Below are 18,473 nucleotides of genomic sequence, written 5' to 3'. Positions count from 1 at the left end.
CATGTGAATGGCTGAACCATACGTCTGGATAGATTTGTGCAGTCACAAGCCTTGCGTCAACGTCTAGATGCGCGTTCCAGCTCTCGTAGAGGGTAGTGCCTCTTCGCAGAGCACTGAAGGATCAGTTATCTTGAATCTCACTGTATTTTTCGAGAAACACCCCACTTCTTTATGAATCGGCACTCGAGAGGGGGGAGCTACCTTTCTTTGATCACACGCAGTGAAACGCAATTTGGTTGCTGTAGCAAACAGATCCATCTGGTCAGGTAGGTCGAGCACCACCAACCGACAAAGCCAGGCAGTCTCGATCAGAAAGGTGGGAAGCTACCACGTATCTGAAAACCAACCGCTCCAGGAGCCAAGAACTCGTGCAGGCTGGGCTTACCCTGCCCCTGCCAAGCGGCCGCCATGGCGTAGGTCCTCCTTCCTGCAACCTTATCTCGTCAGCTCACAGGTGCAACGCAGTCCCAACGAGGAAACAATGAAGGAGGAGGCCAAGAGGTCTCCAAGCCTGCGTCTTGTGCTGGGATGAGCATTTTCTCTCTTTCTTCTGCCCCAGCCCCTTGACACGACAGAAGCACCTCATGCAGTCGTTGCTTTTTCCGGGCTCCATGCACGTGCATGCATGCATGAAGCTAGTTGACCCGTCAAAAAGCTCGAGGAGATTCCGATTCGCTCTTCCATCACCCTCCGCCCTCGCCGCATAAACGGCCGAGAAGTTGAGCAATGAATGCGTTTCTCTGCAATACTGCTGCAGTGGCGAATGCCGCGTTGGTGGCGTGCGAGAAGGGACGACGACGTGTTGCAAACCAGGATACGCCGCCGAGGACAACGCCAGATTAATGTGCCGGTCGGAAAGATGACAGGTACGAGGTACGAGGTAAGCAAGCAAGAAGGACAAGGCGAGCGAAGGAGCTGCAGCTGCGGCCTCCCCGGTCATGCATTTTTCTTCTTTTCTCAGCTCGGCACGCATCGCACTGCAGCAGCAGCAGCGCGTGCACGCTGCCGTCATCATTAGCTCGCCGGCGCCGCGGGTTTGTGGAGCAAAAGCCTCAGTCTCCACCGAAACCGCCGTTGAGGCAAAAGCAACGACGACCGAGAAAAAGAAAAGAAAAAGATAAAATGACCAGCTGCAGCCTCCCTGTGCTCTTCCCGCCCGGCCACCACTGCCTTCTCTGGCCGCTGCGAATCGGGTCTTCGGCGTAGCACAACGGAGCCACCGGTGCGACACTGCGTTTCAACTCCCCGGATCCTGGAAAATCGCGCCACGCCCATGAGAGAACCGCCGGGCTGGGCCGCTTTCCAATACCTTCGTACATACAATACGATTATCGCTGAGGCTGGGCGTCGACGCGTCTAGATGCAATCGTCTGCTATTCAGCTCGGGGGCTGTCAGAGTACTTATTTACATAGCCGGGTGTGTTCGTTCCCTACCAGCAAACTCACCTGCGACTTCCAGTGTTTTGCGGGGGAAACTCTGAATTGCTTTTTCTGCTCCTCTTGCCGTCGACACGCTCGTTTCTTGCCTCTTCGAGGGTCGTGTGCCTGTGCTGCGGAAGCTGCAACTGTTCACATCTCACAATCCTTCCTGCCAATCGCCTGCCGAGCAAAAAGGCCGCCCGTCGCCGTCCTTCTTAAGAGACACAACGCCTGTTCCACAGTGAAACCTGCACTTCCACATCATCCCTACCCTAAAGAATTGTCCAACGATGAAGTTCTCCTACGCCGCCATCTTTGCCGTTTGGGCATCTTTCGCCTCTGCTGCCTACACCACCAGCGATATTCCCAGCTGCGCCGTACGTTCTCTCCCCTGAAAAACTCCCCCTCCTCCGAGCGTGCTGACTGATTTGCCCGACAGATTTCCTGCTTCGAGACGGGCGCGCCGCAAGTTGGCTGCACCGTGACGGACCAGACGTGCCAGTGCGCCAAAGCGTCGGAGCTCACCGACAAGATCACGGGCTGCGTGACGGACGCGTGCTCGATCGAGGATGCACTGAGTAAGTGGAATACCAGCTACCTACCCGGGCTCCTCCCCGCCTTCACCCGTGCCCGCCCGCTAACACACACGGCCCAATCGCAGAGACGCAACAAGTGTCGACGGGCATCTGCTCGCAGCTCTCGAGCTCGGCGTCGTCCACTGCCGCCGCGACGTCGTCGTCGTCGTCGTCGTCGGCGTCGGCGTCGTCATCGGCAGCAGGGTCCTCGTCAGTCCTCACCACCACCACCATCACCAGCAGCATTTCCGCCCCCTCCAACACCACGACCACCGCCTTCATCACCACGCCATTGCCATCAGGCAACGTGACCGCGTTGGCGACGTCGTCGTCGTCGTCGTCGTCGTCCGAGGCTGCTGCCTCCTCTTCCACCGTCATGTCGTCCACCAAGAGCGCTTCTGCCACTGAGACTGAGTCGTCGGCTGACAGTGCGTCTTCTACAAGCAGCGCCTCGGGAACGTCTAGCGCAGCGAGTTCGTCGAGCACCGCCAATGCAGGAAGCGTGGATAGGGCCGGAGAGAAATTCGGTCTGGTTGTTGCCATGGGCCTGGGCTACCTCGTCGCCACCATCTGATCGGGTCCTGGAAGGAGGGGGGAATTGGAGAAAATGATGACGGGGTAATGGCGTTGAAGGGAAACCAAGTTTGTGTTTGTCGAATGTGAAAGTAGCGAGCAATCGGGATGAGCAGCGTATAATAATCCTCATGCTTTGATGGCGTCCTGAAATCTGCCCGCCCAGGTCGTGAATTCGTCGTCCTTGCCGTCCCAGCTCTGCTTGACCAAGTCGGAGGCGCGGACCGCGTCGGCGCTGATCTTGGCGAAGGCCTTCTTCGCCTCTTCGCCGTCGAGGTCGTAGTACGCGCTCGCCATGTCGTCGACCGAGTCCGGGATGCGCTGCAGGATGTCCAGCAGCCGGTCCAGCGTCTCCACGGCGCTCGCATCGCTGCCGCCGGCGGGATACGTCTTCAGCCTGCGCTTGACCAGCGCCTGGTACAGCACGGTGATGGTCTTGACCTTCTTGAGCGTGGCGTCCAGCTGCGCCCGCAGCTCCTCGTTGCCCTTGCCCAGCTTATCCCCACCGCCGCCCCCGCCAAAGATGTCGTCCTCGTCCTCATCCCCACTCCCATCCAGACCATCCTCCTCATCATCGTCTTCGTCCTCCCCCTCCTCCCCCCACTCCTTCAACTCCTCCACCGCATCCACCACCATCCCCCTCCACCCCTCCACCTGCCCCACCACCACCCCCACCACCCCCTTCTCCTTCACCTCAACCAACGCATCGCACGCCTCCCACACCAACCCCGTACTACTCAACGCGCCCCTCCCTCCATTCCCCTCCACCTTCCCCTTCTTCCCCTTCCCCCCCTCCGCCTTGGCCTTGGCCTCGGCCTCCGCCACAGCCCTCCCCCTCACCTCCCCCACCTCCTCCGCCACCGCCCCCACGATCCTCCGCACCCTAGCCCGCACCTCCCTCACCACCACCGCCGGGAACAAAAACGACGACTGCTGTTGCTGGCCAGAGACAGCCTCGGCCCCGGCCATCATGGCGGGCACGACGCGGTCGGCCATATCGCGGAGGACGGAGGCGATGGCGGAGGGGGTGAAGGGGTCGTTGAGGAGGAGGAGGGAGAGCTTGGTGGTGTGGGCTTTGAGGAGGGCGGCGGTGTCGGCGAGGAGGGCGAGGGGGGTGGGTGTGCTGGGGGTGACTGGGGTTGTCGTCGAAGTTGTTGTGGCTGGGTGGGGGGAGGAGGAGGAGGTGACGGTGGGAGGGGGAGCGAGGGAGGCGTGGAAGTGGGTGAGGAGGGTGGAGGTGGAGGTGGTGAGGTCGATGAGGGAGGGGAGGTCGGAGGAGGGTTTGTTGGGAGGCATGGTTGCGGTGTGTGTGTGTGAGCGGGGGGTTTTTTTTTGTTTGTTTGTTTGTTGGTTGGTTGGTTGGTTGGTAGGCTGGCTGGTGGGCGGGCCGGGTAGGCGGGCTTGGGGCCGGGGTTTGGGGTTTGGGCGCGGCTGGTGGGCGGGCGATGTGGATTTTTTTTTTTTGTCGTGAGGGCGGAGAGAAAAGCTCCTGGGGGTTCTTGTGGCGGGCCGGTGGGGGTTGTGGTGGTGTGGTGGGTGTGGAGGGTGTGGAGGGTGTTTTGGCTGGCTGGCGATGGAAAATCATGATTATTTTTTGAGTCATGTGGCTGGCGCTTGATGCGCCGGATGACTCGCGCGGTTGCGTCATCTCCCGGCCGCAAGTTCCTCGACTTGGAAGTACTCACTCCTTTTGGAAAGCATGTCAGGACAAAGACCGATTCAGGCGCGATGGGCTCCAGCTGCCGGCTGGGATGTACAGCAGGCGGCGCAGGCGCCCACACGATCCCACCTGCCCATCAGCGAGCAGCTCGACTGATGCAACGTAGTTCCGTCTCACCCACCCACGCTATACTCGCGCTCTCGCTATCTTCTCACTTGAGACTCGTCGTTTTACAGCATCTCTTACGAAGCTCATTCTATATCACCCACCAACATGGACTCGGGACACCCGCCTCCTAACGACAATGGCTTGCCGAGCCTCGCAATTGGCTCTCCTGGTACTTATAAGAAACGACGAGTCTTCGACTATTCTAGGTCCAGCATGCCGGGTCCTCGGATCAACCGAGCCGTGGTGATTCGCTCTATGTCACTGGATGCCCAGTCAGGTGCAAGTCCATACTTTGCTTCTTTCCGCCGTATCCTTGCAAACGAACTCGAGGTCCTTGGTCATGAAATCACTACACACTATTATCATCTGTACGTACAGCAGATCGACTTTCGCCAGCACCCCAGGAACAGCACCCTTTGGTGCGATATACCCCTACCAAATCTTGGCGAATACAAACCTCCGATCGAGCTTGGCGACTCTGTGTTACTACGTGAGAGCCTCAACTCCTCGAAATCGCTACTCGAGGCTCGTGTGGATCAAATCGACCAGTCCAAGAAAGAAGTGATGCTTCGCGTCTTTAATGATGAAAAGATTGAATTTTCGGGGCATGAGCGATACCAAGTGCACTTCTCCGTGCCTTCTGATCGGTTCGAGGCTCAAACATATGCACTTGCCTTGATTCAAAAAGAAATCGATGATTCTCAACCATCGAACCATTGGGTTAGCTGCATGCTGCATCCGGCAGGACTCCCGTCGACAGGGCTTATTACGGATCCGGTTGAGCCTAAATACTTCGACAATGACCTGAAGCCTGAGCAGCAGGAAGCTGTGGCTCGGGTCCTGCAGAAGGACTGCAGTGAGGCGCCTGTGCTGATTAATGGCCGGCCTGGATCAGGCAAGACCCAGACCATCGTAAGCATCGTTCATTTTCCCTCGTGCTCTGATTACTAACAATCTTCTAGCTCGAATGCGTACTGCAATTCATTTCGAACAGCAAAAAACATACCCCGCATATCCTACTCTGCATGGCATCTAATCATGCCGCTGACATCATCACCCAACGTCTCGGTCAGCATCTGAAGCACAAAGAATACCTGCGGTTCGTTGCGCTCCCGCGGTTAAGACGTGATGTGCCTGACCATCTCGTTCCTCACGCAAATCTCGACAAACATCATAATGGGCTCAGGCTGCCCTCACTTGCCGACCTCAGGGCCTACAAGGTCGTAGTAACTACTTGGCAGGATGCAGCTGCGTTGGCCATGGCAAGGTATACGAACGAAGAAATCTTCAAGTTTGACTACGGTCACATAAACCCACCAGGAGCCGTAAAACAGAGGATCGAGCTTCACTGGGATGCGCTCTTTATAGACGACGCCGCGCAACTCACAGAGCCCGACACCGCAATTCCCTTCAGCGTGGTTATGCCGCCCAAGTGGATAGCAGACATCATGTCCAACCCCATCTTCGTAATGGCAGGCGATCAAACCGAGCACGCAACACGCGCCATGTCCGACGACCTGAAAGTCAGTCTCTTCCGCCGACTGGCCGAACGAGATGGCACAAAGGTCATCCGCTTGGCCGACAATCCCGAGTGGGAAGCCCTGTTCGAAGGTCTACACCAGCCCATATACTAAAAAGGCCTCTCGTCGTCGGAAACAACAAACAGCAACACACCAACCGGAGGTGCCGGTAAAAAAGAAAAAAGAAAAGAAAAGGTGCGACAACGGCGTTCCAGCTCTCTCTCATTAACGTTCCCTTCCCTCCCCGGCCGGCCCGCCGCCACACCCGATCAGTAGTCGAAACCTTGTCGTTCTTTTTGACTTTCCCCCCTCTCGCTTCTTTTTTCCCGTTCCCGGCACTGCCGCCGCCGATAAGGTATGTATGTGTACCAGCATTGTTCCATCATCTCCGGCTCAGACACACACACACGCACGCACCACGCACCGCAACGCAACGCACCGCAACGCACCGCACCGCAACGCAGCCCCCTGTTGTGCCCGTCTACCTGTGTACGTATAAGCTTTCGGGACGCGCGGCGCATCCGCACTGATCCGCGCCAGGGCGAAAAGGGCACCCACGCAGTCAGGAACAGGATGGATGAGATAGATCCCTGGGGTTCCGGCAGCTAGCCATCCACCCATCGACCCATTTGCCGGCTGGGCAGCAACAGCAGTGAGGCTGGCTGGCTGGCTGGCTGCGCTTTTCCTCGCTTCTCTTCTGTATGTACGACGATCTGCCCCCGCGGCGGAAGGATGGGATGGGATGGATGGATTGCGGTTGAGCCCGCATTATCTGCAGCGGGGGTGGCTGGCTGGCTCGATACGATGGCCCTCCCATACCCCATGCATGTCGTTTATTTTTTCTCGCAGAGTGCCTTGCGTAGTAGGTGGCTTGTTTGTGTATTACTAAAGACCGGTCGTTTAATAGGGGGAGAAGCCGATGGTCTCATGGTGGTGGTGGTGGTTCGCGCTTCTCGTCGACTGTAGTATTACTGATATCGTAGAGCCAGCTCTCTTCCAAGGTGGTGGTGTTGTTTTCGTTCACCACGACTATCGTACACACGAAAAAAATAAAAAGACAAAAGACACACCGAAGTATGGGGAAACTGGGAAAAGTCTTTTGCAAAACGACCGAGTGGTGTATTCCCCGACCGACCGACCGACCGAGAAGACCCAGCAAAAAAAAACCCCCCGGCTTTGCCTGCGTACCTGCCTGCCTGCCTTCCTTCCAGCGGAAATCAGGGCTGAGGGGGAGGAGAGGGTCCGACGATACAGATTAAAAATATAATGGTGTAAAAAAAAAAAACGCCAACCGTTTCGGTTCTCCCATATCCAGTAACCGGATGTATACCCCACGGGGGACGTAAACAGTCCCTTTAAGTATCTCCGATGCCAGCCAGCCAGCCAGCCAGCCAGCTAGTCCCATGATACCCGTCTGTCCGTCTTTCCGTTATTTTTTTTGTTCCCAGCCACGACATCAACCCAACGCCGAACGACCGAACGACCGACCTCGCCGCTTTTTTGAAGACCAGGTAAGAAAGTATTATCGTGAGTAGCGCGGTGCCTGCGCCAACGCCGCTGAACGTTCTTCTTCGAAAAAAAAAAAAGTAGGGGGGAGGAAGGGGGAAGGAGAGAAACAAGGCCCCTCCTTCTAAGAAAAGGATCAAGGCAAATCGAAAAGAAGAACAGAGGTGAAGGTTCTCTCCTCCCCCTTCCCCCTCCCCCTCCTCAGTCTCACCACCCGCTCTTCCTCCTCCCCCGATCCCACCGCACCGTCGCCCACCCGCCACCACCACCACCATCCCTCTCCCTCTCCCTCTCCCTCTCCACCTGGTCCACCTCCCAATCCCTCTCCCGATCCCTCTCCCAATCCCTCTCCCGATCCCGATCCGGACTCGCCCCCGACGCCGGCAGATCCACCATCCGCACCACCTCCCTCCCGCCCGCATCCGCCTCGCACATGGTCATGGTCATCGTGTTCATCATCGTCGTCGTTGGCGTCGTGATAGCCGTGCCCCAGTACCCCCCCTCCTGCTCGAACCTCGACGACGTCGGAGAGACTTCGCCGGCGGCGCTACCGTCGCCGCCACCGCTGACCATCGTGTTGCCGCCGTACGTGCTGCTACTAGTAGTAGCAGCATGGCGGTGGTGGTAGTGGTGTTGGCTATGCTGCTGCTGCTGCCGCTGCGACGGCGACGACGACATCGGCCTTGACGCGGATGGCGGCGGCCACGCGGGCGGGGGCCAGGTGGGTATGGTGCCGTTGGTCCAGAGGTGCTGGGGGGGCGGTTGCGTGTGGTACTGCTGGTATTGTTGTTGTTCCCGGCGCGGCGACGATGCAGTCGACGTCCGGGTGACGCCGCCGGCGCCGGCGCTGTTGGGCTGACGGAGCGATCGCGACGCCACGATGCCGTTGGTGCTGAAGACGACTTGGCCGTCCGGCACGACTTCCTGCCAGCGGGCCGAGGCGGAGGCGGGGGCGGGAGCGGTGCGGTACGTGCGGATGGGGGAGGCGGGGGAGGCGGGGGAGGCGGGGGAGGCCGGGGATGATGGCGAGGACGGGACGGGGGAGTTTGTCGTCGTCGCCGTCGTCGTCATCATTGTCGAATAGGGGTGGAAGAGCGTGGGGTCCTTTTCGTCGCGGTCGTAGGTCGTCGATTCGGAGAACGGCGGCGGCGGCGCCGGGGTGATGGCGAAGTCGTCGTCGTCGTCGTCGTCGTCGTCGTGTTCGTTGTTCGCTGGGAGTTCGTAGATGGACGGGCGGTGGGGCTGCTGCTGTTGCGGCGGCAGCGGCACGTTGCCGTTGTGGTCGTCGTGGGGAGGAGGAGGAGCGAAGTACGACAGTGTCCCAAAGTGGTGGTGAGAGGCGTAATCGCGCGGCTCCAGGGGTGATTCCAATTCGAGCGGGAGGCCATTGTTGGTGTCGTTGTTGCAGAAGTGTGCCGTCTGCGGCGTGGTTGGCTCGACGCGGTGCGAGTTGCTGTTGTTGCTACCGCCCATTGGGTCCAAGATGGTTCGCGAATCCGGTGATCGGGTGAGCCGTTGCCGGTCGGTGTGGGTTGGAGAGGCTTGTTCTGCGTCGTCAGCGGCTTGCTGCTTTTGCGCTTGCTTGCGCCGCTTGCGCCGGCGGCGGAACATCAGGGCTATTATGACAAGCAGCAAGGTTGCCGAGAAGATTCCTCCTGCGAGGCTGATTCCGATGATGGCTGGAGTGGAAAGACCGCTGCTTCCGTCCCCTCCGCTGGCGGTGGTGGATGAAGCGTCGTCGATCTGCATTGCGTCAGCAACCATGCCATTGGCTTCCGAAAACACCCAGACTCTTGACATGCCGACCGATAGAAAAGTGATTCAGAGCAGAAGAATGGCCGCCCTTCTCCCAGAGGCGCTCAATGGCATCCATGAGTGTGGTGTGTTCGAAAGAGACGCGACGCTTCTCTACGCGTCTAATCAGTCCAACCGCACCACCCATCTCGCAACCACCGAAAGAACGGCATTCCCGCCTCACTGATCCCGCCAGATCCCCAGAGTCTTTCTTGAAAGAAAAAAAAAAAGGAATCAACCGAAAAGACTTACCACAGGCGCATTCGGGGGCAGCGCCACCTCCTCCTCGACCATCTCCAACGTCCAATACCTCCCCGCGTAATCCTCATCCGCATCGTCCCCCTCGCTCATAAAGGCCTCGTACGACCCCGCATACAGGTCCATATACCAGCCGCTTCCCGTCCACTCGTTCGACAAGCGCACGCTGCCATCGCCATCCTCGGATGCCTGGACCGCCCAGTACTGGCCGGCGTAGTAGCCGAAGGGCGACAGGCGCGGCACGGTGCTCGGCGTGTTGAGGACGTCGAGGCAGTACGTCTGGTCGCTGACGGCGGCGCAGAGGTTGAACTCGCCGGAGCTGTCCGAGGTGCGGAACTGGAAGGCGAGCGGGGTGGAGGTGGAGTTGGAGGGGGGGACGGCCTGGAGCTGGAGGTTGGGGGTGCCGGGCTCGAGGGAGAGGGAGCCCAGGCTCCAGGTGTTGACGAGGTGGTAGGTTGCGGTGCTGGAGATGTTGGTGGGTGTGGCGGAGACGTTCAGAGGCATTGTTGCTGTTTGGATTTTCCCGCCTTGGCTATAACGGGCGATTGGCGACGACGACGACGACGACTGCGGTGGGTGGTGCGGCGTCGAGGAGTGGCTGCATAATGTGGCCGGCGGAAGGGAGAGTGACTAGGCTCCCCGAGGGGGAAGGGTAGTGGCGGGGAAGAGGAGGAGCAGGAGTGGTCGGGCGGTGGGCGGGCATTGATTTTTGTTCTAATTGACGGCGAACAAGCTTCTCGCGGGGGCAGACGACGGACGGTCCATGCGTGTGACGACTGCTGGGGCCGCGCGGGCAGCGGCTTCGTCGGGCATGAGCAGCTTGGCGGATTTGCGCAGCGACAGCGACTGCGGCAGCGCAGCGGGTCCGGGCGGTGATTCAACTGACGAGGGTCATCAGATGGGGGTCCCTTAGTAAGATGCGGGAAACGCGCTGGTTGGGCGGCGGGCGCGCAGCCTTGGCACGCAGGTAGCCGTTTGGGGCAGTGACGAGGCCAGAGCCATGCCGCAACGGGTCAAAAGGAGACGCAGAAGCCAGAACGCCTCCGCGCTGCTCGGATCGCCCAACGTCGGCACTGCACAGTAGTAGGCAGACGGCCAGAGTTTTGGCCAGCGCATGGCCGTGACTCGCCCACAGCTCAGGGGATCGCACGACCTGGCTCGCGCCTCGCTCAACACCGCCGGAGCCTCGTCCGACGCGTGCCATTGGATTCCGCAGCTCCCGTCCTCGCCTACCACTGCGAAGCCGCTACTTCCGCCACGCCAGAGCCAATCTACCAGAGACCGTTTGAGGATTGCGTCTGCTCTCGCGAGTCTAGAATGTGAAAGACGTCCCGAGCGCTGCCTTCCTTCGACTCGATGAAATGCCGCATCATTCTCGCCGAGGCATCGCACTGGCTGCCGTGGTTGCTCTGACGGCATATATCCCCAAGAGCCGCCCGCCCGCATACCCGTGCGTGCCGAGATGCTTGGGAGAGAATTGGCAGCAACCGCAGAACCAAGGCAGCGCGACAACAGCCCTCCCTGATCGTACCACGCGCAAGCCCTCTCCGCCGCCGCCGCCGCGTCCGCACGCGCACGCCCAAATAATTTGCTTCCTCTTCGCATTCGCCCCTTCAGGCCCACCCTCCTGCCTGCGATCGGCCGAGGCTTGCGGCTTAGCCTCACGACGCCGTGGCCTTGGGGATGCCGTTGCGGCCACGCGTTGCACGCCCTTTGGCCCACCCATACCCCATGCTTTTTTCGATCTGCCCTCCGCAAGCGGTATTGTACATCACGCGCGCCCGGGCCAATCACAGCCGCTCGCTTCAGCCAGCCAAAAGGTACCGACTTTAATATAATATGGCGGATCAACGATAAGCCCAAATTGCCCTTTGCCAAGCTTTCATTTCGCTCCGAACTGTTGATCGACTGCTCTTTGCCCGGACCTCCATGCTGCTCGCCTCTGCACGCTTGCACGCTTGCACGCCTGCACGGCCGCGCGACGGCGCCGACTCTTTCGTCCTCAACGACAGCCACCGCCCCCTTCGCCATCTCCACGCCTCGTCATCGCTGGGCTAGCCCGCCGTTTCCAGCGCTCTCCTGTCTGTCCGCCCGCCCGCCGCCGTCTTGACCCTGAATGGCACAGACCAGCGAGGGCGTCGCGCCAGCTGGCTCACTTGCGGAGGGCGGGCGGGCGCCTGTGCCGTTGGTCGCTGATGATGAGACGAGGCTGTCGTGGTAGGAGCGGGGGCTGAGAGCCGTTGGAATGGCCGGGCGTAAGGGGTGGTAATTGCAGTCGACGCGTTATGGATTTTGCAGGGGAGTAGTTTATGTACATACATGTCCCTTTCCGCCTTCCCTCCATCCATCTATCTATCCAGCCAGCCAGCCACACCTTCCGTATGCCATACATAAGCCGCCAGACACTAAAAAAGCAAATAGCAGACAGAACCCTACATACATCTTCAACAAAGAAAAAAGAAAAAAAAAAAAGACCAGAACGCCATGCAATGTTTGCTCCCCTAAGAAGCCATCGTTTATCGTAACCGTATTTGCAAAGCAAAAGATGGAGATAATATAAGAATCCGTCCCAGACGCAATATCTTTAATCTCTACAAGACCGATATAATGCGTCCCATAGTAACAAAGAAAAAAAAAGGCAAACCAAGCAGGTAAACAGCTTTACCTCGCCGCCGCACCGCCGTCCCGGGTGGAAGGCCTCTCGTACACCGGCGCGGGCGCCTCTTCCTCACCCGCCGGCGCAACACCGTGCCTGCCGGGTCTGAAGATGGCGCTCAAGCGCCTGCTCCTGCGGCGCTCGTTGGCGCCCTCGCCGGGAGCAGCGACCATGTTGGCGTCGCGCGAGTTGCGGTCGATGGCCATGCGCCTGGCCACGGCGAGGCGCTCCTCGCTGGTGGAGGTGGCGTCGTGGCCGCGGAGGTGCAGGAGGTCGCGGAAGACGCTGCGGCGGTTGGGGTGGTGGGGGGACGGCGGGATGTTGGCGGCGGCGGCGTCCATGGGGGAAAGCGGCGGCGCGAGGATGGAGGCGGAGCGGCGGGTGCTGGCGCTGTTGTTGTGGCGGTGCTCGGAGCCGGCGTGGTGCTCATCCGTGGGCGACGCGGGGTTGAGATCGATGCGGCTGTACAAAGCACGACGTTAGCATGTCGATATTCGTCTGGATAGAGGTGATGACGATGGTGGTGGGGCGCGGGCCCTCGCAGATCATCAGGTCAGGGCTAAGCGTGATAGGAAACTTACCATAGCGGACACGTCCCGCTCACGTTGAGCAGCCATGGGTCAATGCATTCGGGGTGGAACTTGTGGTTGCAAGGCAACAGGCGGACGTCCTGGCCAGGCTCAAACTCCTCGGTGCAAATCGTGCAGCCCGTGTACGCGTCGCCCTCGGAGGCCAGGTTTTCCGCGCTGCCGCCAGCGGCTGCCGGCGCGATCCCCGCTTCAGTAGAGTCAGCCTGCTGCTCAGCGCCGTTCCTCGCCCCCGCAGTGGCTGAGTGCGGAGCCCCTTCGTGCGAGCTCCTGCCATCCGCAGCAGCCATTCCCGCCCCGCCGGTTGCTCCGGATGTCTCGGACTGCTGCTGCCCGTCTCTCGTCCGCTGAACGTCCTCCGCGCTGTTCCGCGCTGTTGTGTCGCCCATCTCCACATCCGTTGGCTTGGGGGGATGCTGCTGATTGGTGTTGTCCCCGAACTTGACGACAGGAAGGGTGTCCAACATTGCCCGGGCGATTCCGCGCACGCGAGTCTGCCGCGATCCTCCTCTTCCGCCATTGAGCACCACACCTGGGCCATATCTTTCTGGGTGGCGATGTGCCCGCAACGCTCCAGTGATGATGATTACAAGGAAAAGCGCCGTGATGACGCCAGTGATACTGTACAGGATGATCATGGCCACGGCGGTAGACGGCGAGGGGCCCAGCGGGTTGCTGCTCGAGCCCTGGTCGGAACCGGCATCGTCGCTAGCGCTCATGGTGTCGTTCCCGGCGGAAGAATCGTCTGCGGTGGAGCGGATGGTGGCAAAGTAGACCTGGCCGCCTTGGCTTGTGGTTGCGATCAAGTCGTCAAGAAGGCTCTGCGAGGCGGTCGCATTGACCATGGAATACAGGTAGGGAAAGTTGTCGCTGGCACCGGTGACGTTGCAGGAGCGGGCAGATTTGCTGAAGAACAGCGCCGCGGCGGCGCCACGCTCGGCTGCGGTGTTGAGGACGTTGCTGGCCTGCAGATTTCCACGGTAGGCGTCGGGGTCGCAATCGATGTAGGCAATGTTGGACTCGTTGAGACGCTGGGCGGAGGAGTCGGTGGCGTAGAACAGCTGGAACAGCTGGCCGGTGGAGGCCTGGGGGTGGCAGGTCAGTATATGGGTGTTTCGGGCAGGACGATCGGGGCCATGGCTCGGCCGGCTTGGGCAGGAAGCGTAAGACGAAAACGTACGTCAAGGCCGTCAGCCGCGCGGGCCGTGAGCGGGACGACTTGGGCGACGGGCTCGCCTTCGACGGTGCCGCGGGCGACGGAGAGGGCGAGCTGGGTGCTGAGGGCGAGCTGGTCCGTCGCATTGGACGGCGTCACCGTCTGGGCCGACACGGCGGCTTGGAGGACCACGGCAGCGGCGCACGTCGCGCGCACGTAGCGCATCAGCACGGTCGCAGGCATGGCGCAGGCGCAACGGATTGGCGGTTACCAGGATGCGTGCGCGAGCATTGCGGACGGGGCGGCGCAGACGGCGGGAGGTTGAGGTCACTGATCGCGGCGGACAAACAGGCTCAGTGCGTGCGGAGGTGGAGCGCAATCGCAATCACTGGCCTTTTGGGCTGCCGCTGTCGGTGCCGGCGCCCGCCGGCCACCTGCAGGCTGTCGACGATTACGCTTGGCGGCTCACCTGGGCTCACCTTCGCTGCCGGTTTCCCTTCCCCGCACCAACGCCCCCGCCGCCGCTCAGGCGCACACCACGCACTCCGCGCACACCACTGCCACCGCAGCTCTTATCGCCGCCACACGCTGGCCCTCTGCTTCCGCCAGTCGCCGCCGCCCGCCCGTCCAACGCTGCTGCACAACACGCGCCGGGACGCGCTGCACGCTGGAGGCCTGGCTGCTGCATGATTACGCATTCGAGCGCTGCGTCGGGCCCTGTTTCAGCAGCCGCTGCAGGGTGTGCTGCTCGATCTTTCGTCGTCGCGGCTCCCGCTGTGGCGCTGCCCAGCCCCGACGCCTGAAATTTCACCTTTGCTACAAGCACCCACCCACACGAGCCTCGCTTCCCCTACTTCAGCCAGCCGCCGTCCATGTCGACCGTCGTCAGTCCCGTGGCCTTGCCTCTCGACGCCCGAAACCGAAGTCGACTATGCTTCAAAACGTCATGATCAGAGAGTCCTGACTCCTGACCACGACTTGCTGCTTGGATTACTGATTGCCATCTTTTCGTTGGCGAGGCCACCACCCGTTATCGCTTGTGCCTCGGCTGTCCCTACTCAGTCCCGCCACTATCAGCGCCCCCGAAACAGCTCGAGCCGAGCATTTCTGCCGCCACAATGGTGGTGGCTGTTTGGTCGTGGAATCTGAAATGCAGCACTGACATCTCGCCTGATCTGTCTCCGCAACGTGGGGCGTGGTTTTTGCCGACATGTGGACTGCCGTTTGAAGATGAGCGCGATGAGATACACGAAGGGAGAAATAGATTCTCCGGCATGCAGTGTCTCGCAGGAGGTCCCTCCGTGCACAGATACGGCAAATGCGCCTTACAAGCTCAGGTCAAGTGCTCCAGCCAGCAATATGAATGCCTGCCCCATACCTGGATGACACGTCAGTCCTATGTAGCGCCACGCCTACGCCAGCTGCGGCATAAATCCAGGTGTAATCCACCTTGTCTGGACCATTCTTCTGGATATGCAGCCTGCAACCCCAGGGTCGACTGTTGTTGTTCCTGCACCATGAGACCATCATCGGTGCATCGCTCGGTTCTCTGAACTCCAACCTCGGTGTCACGCTCCGCAAACCTAGTATCAGGAAATCCATACGGAATTCGGCACAATCTCCTGTACTCGTGACCCCTTGCCCGAAGATCCTGGAAACCATCCCAGACGTCTCAAAGTCAGTCGTACAGGTCAACGAAGCTATTGTCAGATGGTGTGCCTATTACTGGAAGACGACATGGATTTGCAATATCTATGCTTGCATGCACACATCTGACAAGCATGCGAAACGAAAAAGATCCATCGGCGGAACCGGCCCCAATGCTTCCGACGGCTTGTGACGCGTATACCAGTGATAGCAATGCTGACTGGATCAGCAGACCCTTACGTCGAGTCCAGAATGCTGCCAAGTTCTTGGAGCTCCTGGAGTTGTGGGTGCCCTAGCCCCGAAAGACGAAAGCTGAGAGCTAGCGCAACGCCTGGCCCCTGCCCGACCTGCTGGATCCTGATCCAGCAAGCTTTTTCACTACCTCAAGACATCTTCAGATACGCATGTGAAGGTTGCCCAACCCCCATGTACCACTTATTCGACCTTGCCATCTCTGCACACTCGATTTTATCCCCACCTCAACTGACCTTGCCCTTAGTACTTGGCACAATGCTATATAAACTGAACATACCCCTAGATTTATCTGGACCCTGACCCAAGCTGATCGGACAATAAATCTGGAACGGCGAACTCCACGCGAAGCGTGCCTTGGTACCAGAACCATGATTTTCCCCGCACCACGCTTTCCCTCGGTATGCGAAGTTATCGGTAAATCACAATCCGGCAATGGCATAGCTGATCCTGGGTTTATGTATGTACTTTGAGCAAGGGAAAGACTGGAATGCTTCTGCTACTAACTAATGATTATCGATATCTTCGAGTTTTGGTGGTGATGCATGAGTAGGAAGAAAGGTATTGTGTGTATAAGACGAATCTCCTGAACAACTACGCTCTCTTCTCCGCATTCTCTACATCAGACGAACCACTTTTCTGCCTCCTGCCCAAAAGTCTTCGGAGCCCGGAATTCTGACCTATTGTGGCCTGGCTGTTCGCGTCCGGAGTCATTGAGTGGGCTAGAAAACGATTGCGGTAAGAATCCTTGATATCCTTGTGAAGCACCCAAGCAAGCAACGCAAGGGTTGCCGGCACCGTGATGGCCCAGTACAAGAAGAACAGACTCCCACCAACCGCAAAATCTCCACCCATGGAGAAAATTGAGGCGACGAATGAACAGGGTACAACGACAGTTGCAATCTTCGTAAGTTGGCCGCCGCTTCGTGCTTGTTTGCTGGATGCAACAGCCTCTTCCATAGTTGCAAGTTGCGAGAACGTCTCCATATGATTGTTGATGTCGGACTCCATCACTTCGAGTTTGTTCTCAAGAAAGATCCAGAGCTTACTTTCCTCTTCAATGGCATTGGCTACATCCATTGCGGTGATGAAATCCTCGTTTCTTGTCGTGTGTTCGGGTTGATCCTTCACCTTGAGATACGTCTTTTGCTCTCTGAGGTAATCTGGATCTTTGCAACGAAATGCCCAGATGATGCTCCTCACGTGTCTCAGATCAATTTTGATTGATCGAATTTCCCCGATCAAAGTATTGTATCGGTTTACTGCTTCGTTAAGCTCTTTTTCAGAGGATCCGAGTGCTCCAGACTCCAGGTAGAGGCTGTGTGACCGATGTTCGTTCAAAAATTGATCGTCGAATTCACAGACCCGTTGATACATCCATTCTTCCCATGCCGATCTGATGAAATTGCGAGCATGGAATGTTCCTGAAAAGGGATCGTCCGTGTGTGGTGGAATCCCAGTGCTTGTGTCCATATTTATGGCGTCAAAGATGGGGGTGTGATAGCTCTGGTGTATAAAGTTCATAGACCAACCCTGGAGCCCAACAGCCGCATTGAAAGGCTTCACAGACGCTTCCGAAAAGATGTTACGGGACGGTTTCCAGTTATCAAGCTTGTAGCAGGCGTTTGGGTTCTTTGGATCAAGTGTCTCCAGCCTCATGCTAACTTGGTGTGGATCAACGAGTAGTATTGCTACAGGCATGTAGTCAGCATCTAACAAGTGTTCGACCTCCATAAGTCACGACTCACCTATCCATCCGTCTTCACCATCTTTCTGACCCCAGTAAGATACTTGACTCCGGAAATTTACGTGCTTCGTCTGTGGCGTTATCTTCACCGACCAGCGGTCTACGTTTCCGGTTTCGATAACGTAATTGCCATATGGCCCCTTGAAAGTGGAAGGAATGGCTCGGATCTGCGGAACTGGGACCCTCCAGTACCTCGAGCAGCTTTGCTTCGCGCAAGCCTGATCCACGATGCTGAGATTGACCCATCCGTCGCAATGGGCCAAGAAGAACACTGGCGGAATGCCGAAAGTGATTCCGATATGCTCCAACACCCTTGGGTCCGTGTCTTCGACAACAATCAGTCGTCTATCCCCTATCTTCTTCTCTCTGTAGAGCTGGGTTCAAAAATGCCGGCTTGGACAATTTTCCCAGAACGATCCTCGTAATCTTGAGCAAGCGATTTCATTTTTGGATATCCGCCCCAGTCGGCCCAATACGCATCGTGGGCTATAAAGGTACTTAGTTCGTATAATTATTTGGAATCTAGGGGCTCTAACATACTTTGAGGTTGGAAAGAAGTCATCGCAGTCGTAATGAGGCAATTCGGTGATGTTCATGCAGCAACATGAAAAGAGCTCAGTCGTCTTCACATATGTCCAGAGTGTGAGACGATGCCAAAAATCGGTTGCCTCCTCATTTCAGGCCAAATAGCAAAACAAATGTGAAAAACGACTGATTTTGGAACAGTCAGAAGCCACACGAAAATGTTTGTAGATCACTGGGTAAAAATAGTGAGCAAGGCATGACATCAAAAGCCACAGTGTTTCTTTTTTGAATTGAGCTGAACATATATGGCTGAGAAGAAGAAACGAGCTACCCGTGACTTGAACCTAAATTGTCTATGAGGAGGAACATCATCCGCGTACATGCCTATAGCTCGGCATGAAAGACGTATACTTTGGGTTTGAAAGATTGG

The 18,473-nt window shown here is 58.2% G+C and overlaps 6 protein-coding genes across 6 annotated transcripts; 2 read left to right on the top strand and 4 right to left on the bottom strand.

The window, feature by feature from the left end:
* Positions 1–1,709: 1,709 nt before the first annotated feature.
* BKCO1_3300036 (cfem domain-containing protein) lies at positions 1,710–2,568 on the top strand (the record flags this gene model as incomplete). Its single annotated transcript, XM_020274533.1, has 3 exons — positions 1,710–1,796; positions 1,859–1,997; positions 2,081–2,568. 3 exons carry the CDS (start codon positions 1,710–1,712, stop codon positions 2,566–2,568), a joined length of 714 nt encoding a protein of 237 aa, XP_020129376.1.
* Positions 2,569–2,696: 128 nt separating this feature from the next.
* On the bottom strand, positions 2,697–3,863 carry BKCO1_3300035 (uncharacterized protein; the record flags this gene model as incomplete). Its single annotated transcript, XM_020274532.1, has 1 exon — positions 2,697–3,863. The coding sequence occupies one exon, from the start codon at positions 3,861–3,863 to the stop codon at positions 2,697–2,699; it is 1,167 nt and encodes a 388-aa protein (XP_020129375.1).
* A 637-nt stretch (positions 3,864–4,500) lies between these two features.
* BKCO1_3300034 (helicase mov-10-like) lies at positions 4,501–6,029 on the top strand (the record flags this gene model as incomplete). Its single annotated transcript, XM_020274531.1, has 2 exons — positions 4,501–5,307; positions 5,358–6,029. The coding sequence occupies 2 exons, from the start codon at positions 4,501–4,503 to the stop codon at positions 6,027–6,029; spliced, it is 1,479 nt and encodes a 492-aa protein (XP_020129374.1).
* A 1,599-nt stretch (positions 6,030–7,628) lies between these two features.
* Positions 7,629–9,977, bottom strand: BKCO1_3300033 (carbohydrate-binding module family 13 protein; the record flags this gene model as incomplete). The annotated part of the gene is made up of 2 exons (XM_020274530.1): positions 7,629–9,164; positions 9,468–9,977. The coding sequence occupies 2 exons, from the start codon at positions 9,975–9,977 to the stop codon at positions 7,629–7,631; spliced, it is 2,046 nt and encodes a 681-aa protein (XP_020129381.1).
* A 2,157-nt stretch (positions 9,978–12,134) lies between these two features.
* BKCO1_3300032 (ring finger domain) lies at positions 12,135–14,115 on the bottom strand (the record flags this gene model as incomplete). The annotated part of the gene is made up of 3 exons (XM_020274529.1): positions 12,135–12,591; positions 12,711–13,801; positions 13,897–14,115. 3 exons carry the CDS (start codon positions 14,113–14,115, stop codon positions 12,135–12,137), a joined length of 1,767 nt encoding a protein of 588 aa, XP_020129380.1.
* A 2,250-nt stretch (positions 14,116–16,365) lies between these two features.
* Positions 16,366–18,114, bottom strand: BKCO1_3300031 (magnesium and cobalt transport protein; the record flags this gene model as incomplete). The annotated part of the gene is made up of 3 exons (XM_020274528.1): positions 16,366–17,462; positions 17,520–17,884; positions 18,059–18,114. The coding sequence occupies 3 exons, from the start codon at positions 18,112–18,114 to the stop codon at positions 16,366–16,368; spliced, it is 1,518 nt and encodes a 505-aa protein (XP_020129379.1).
* Positions 18,115–18,473: the final 359 nt, after the last annotated feature.

This window comes from Diplodia corticola, assembly GCF_001883845.1.
Source record: "Diplodia corticola strain CBS 112549 chromosome Unknown scaffold33, whole genome shotgun sequence".
In the NCBI taxonomy this organism is placed as follows: Eukaryota; Fungi; Ascomycota; class Dothideomycetes; order Botryosphaeriales; family Botryosphaeriaceae; genus Diplodia; species Diplodia corticola.
This window is presented reverse-complemented; position numbering and strand designations above follow the sequence as displayed.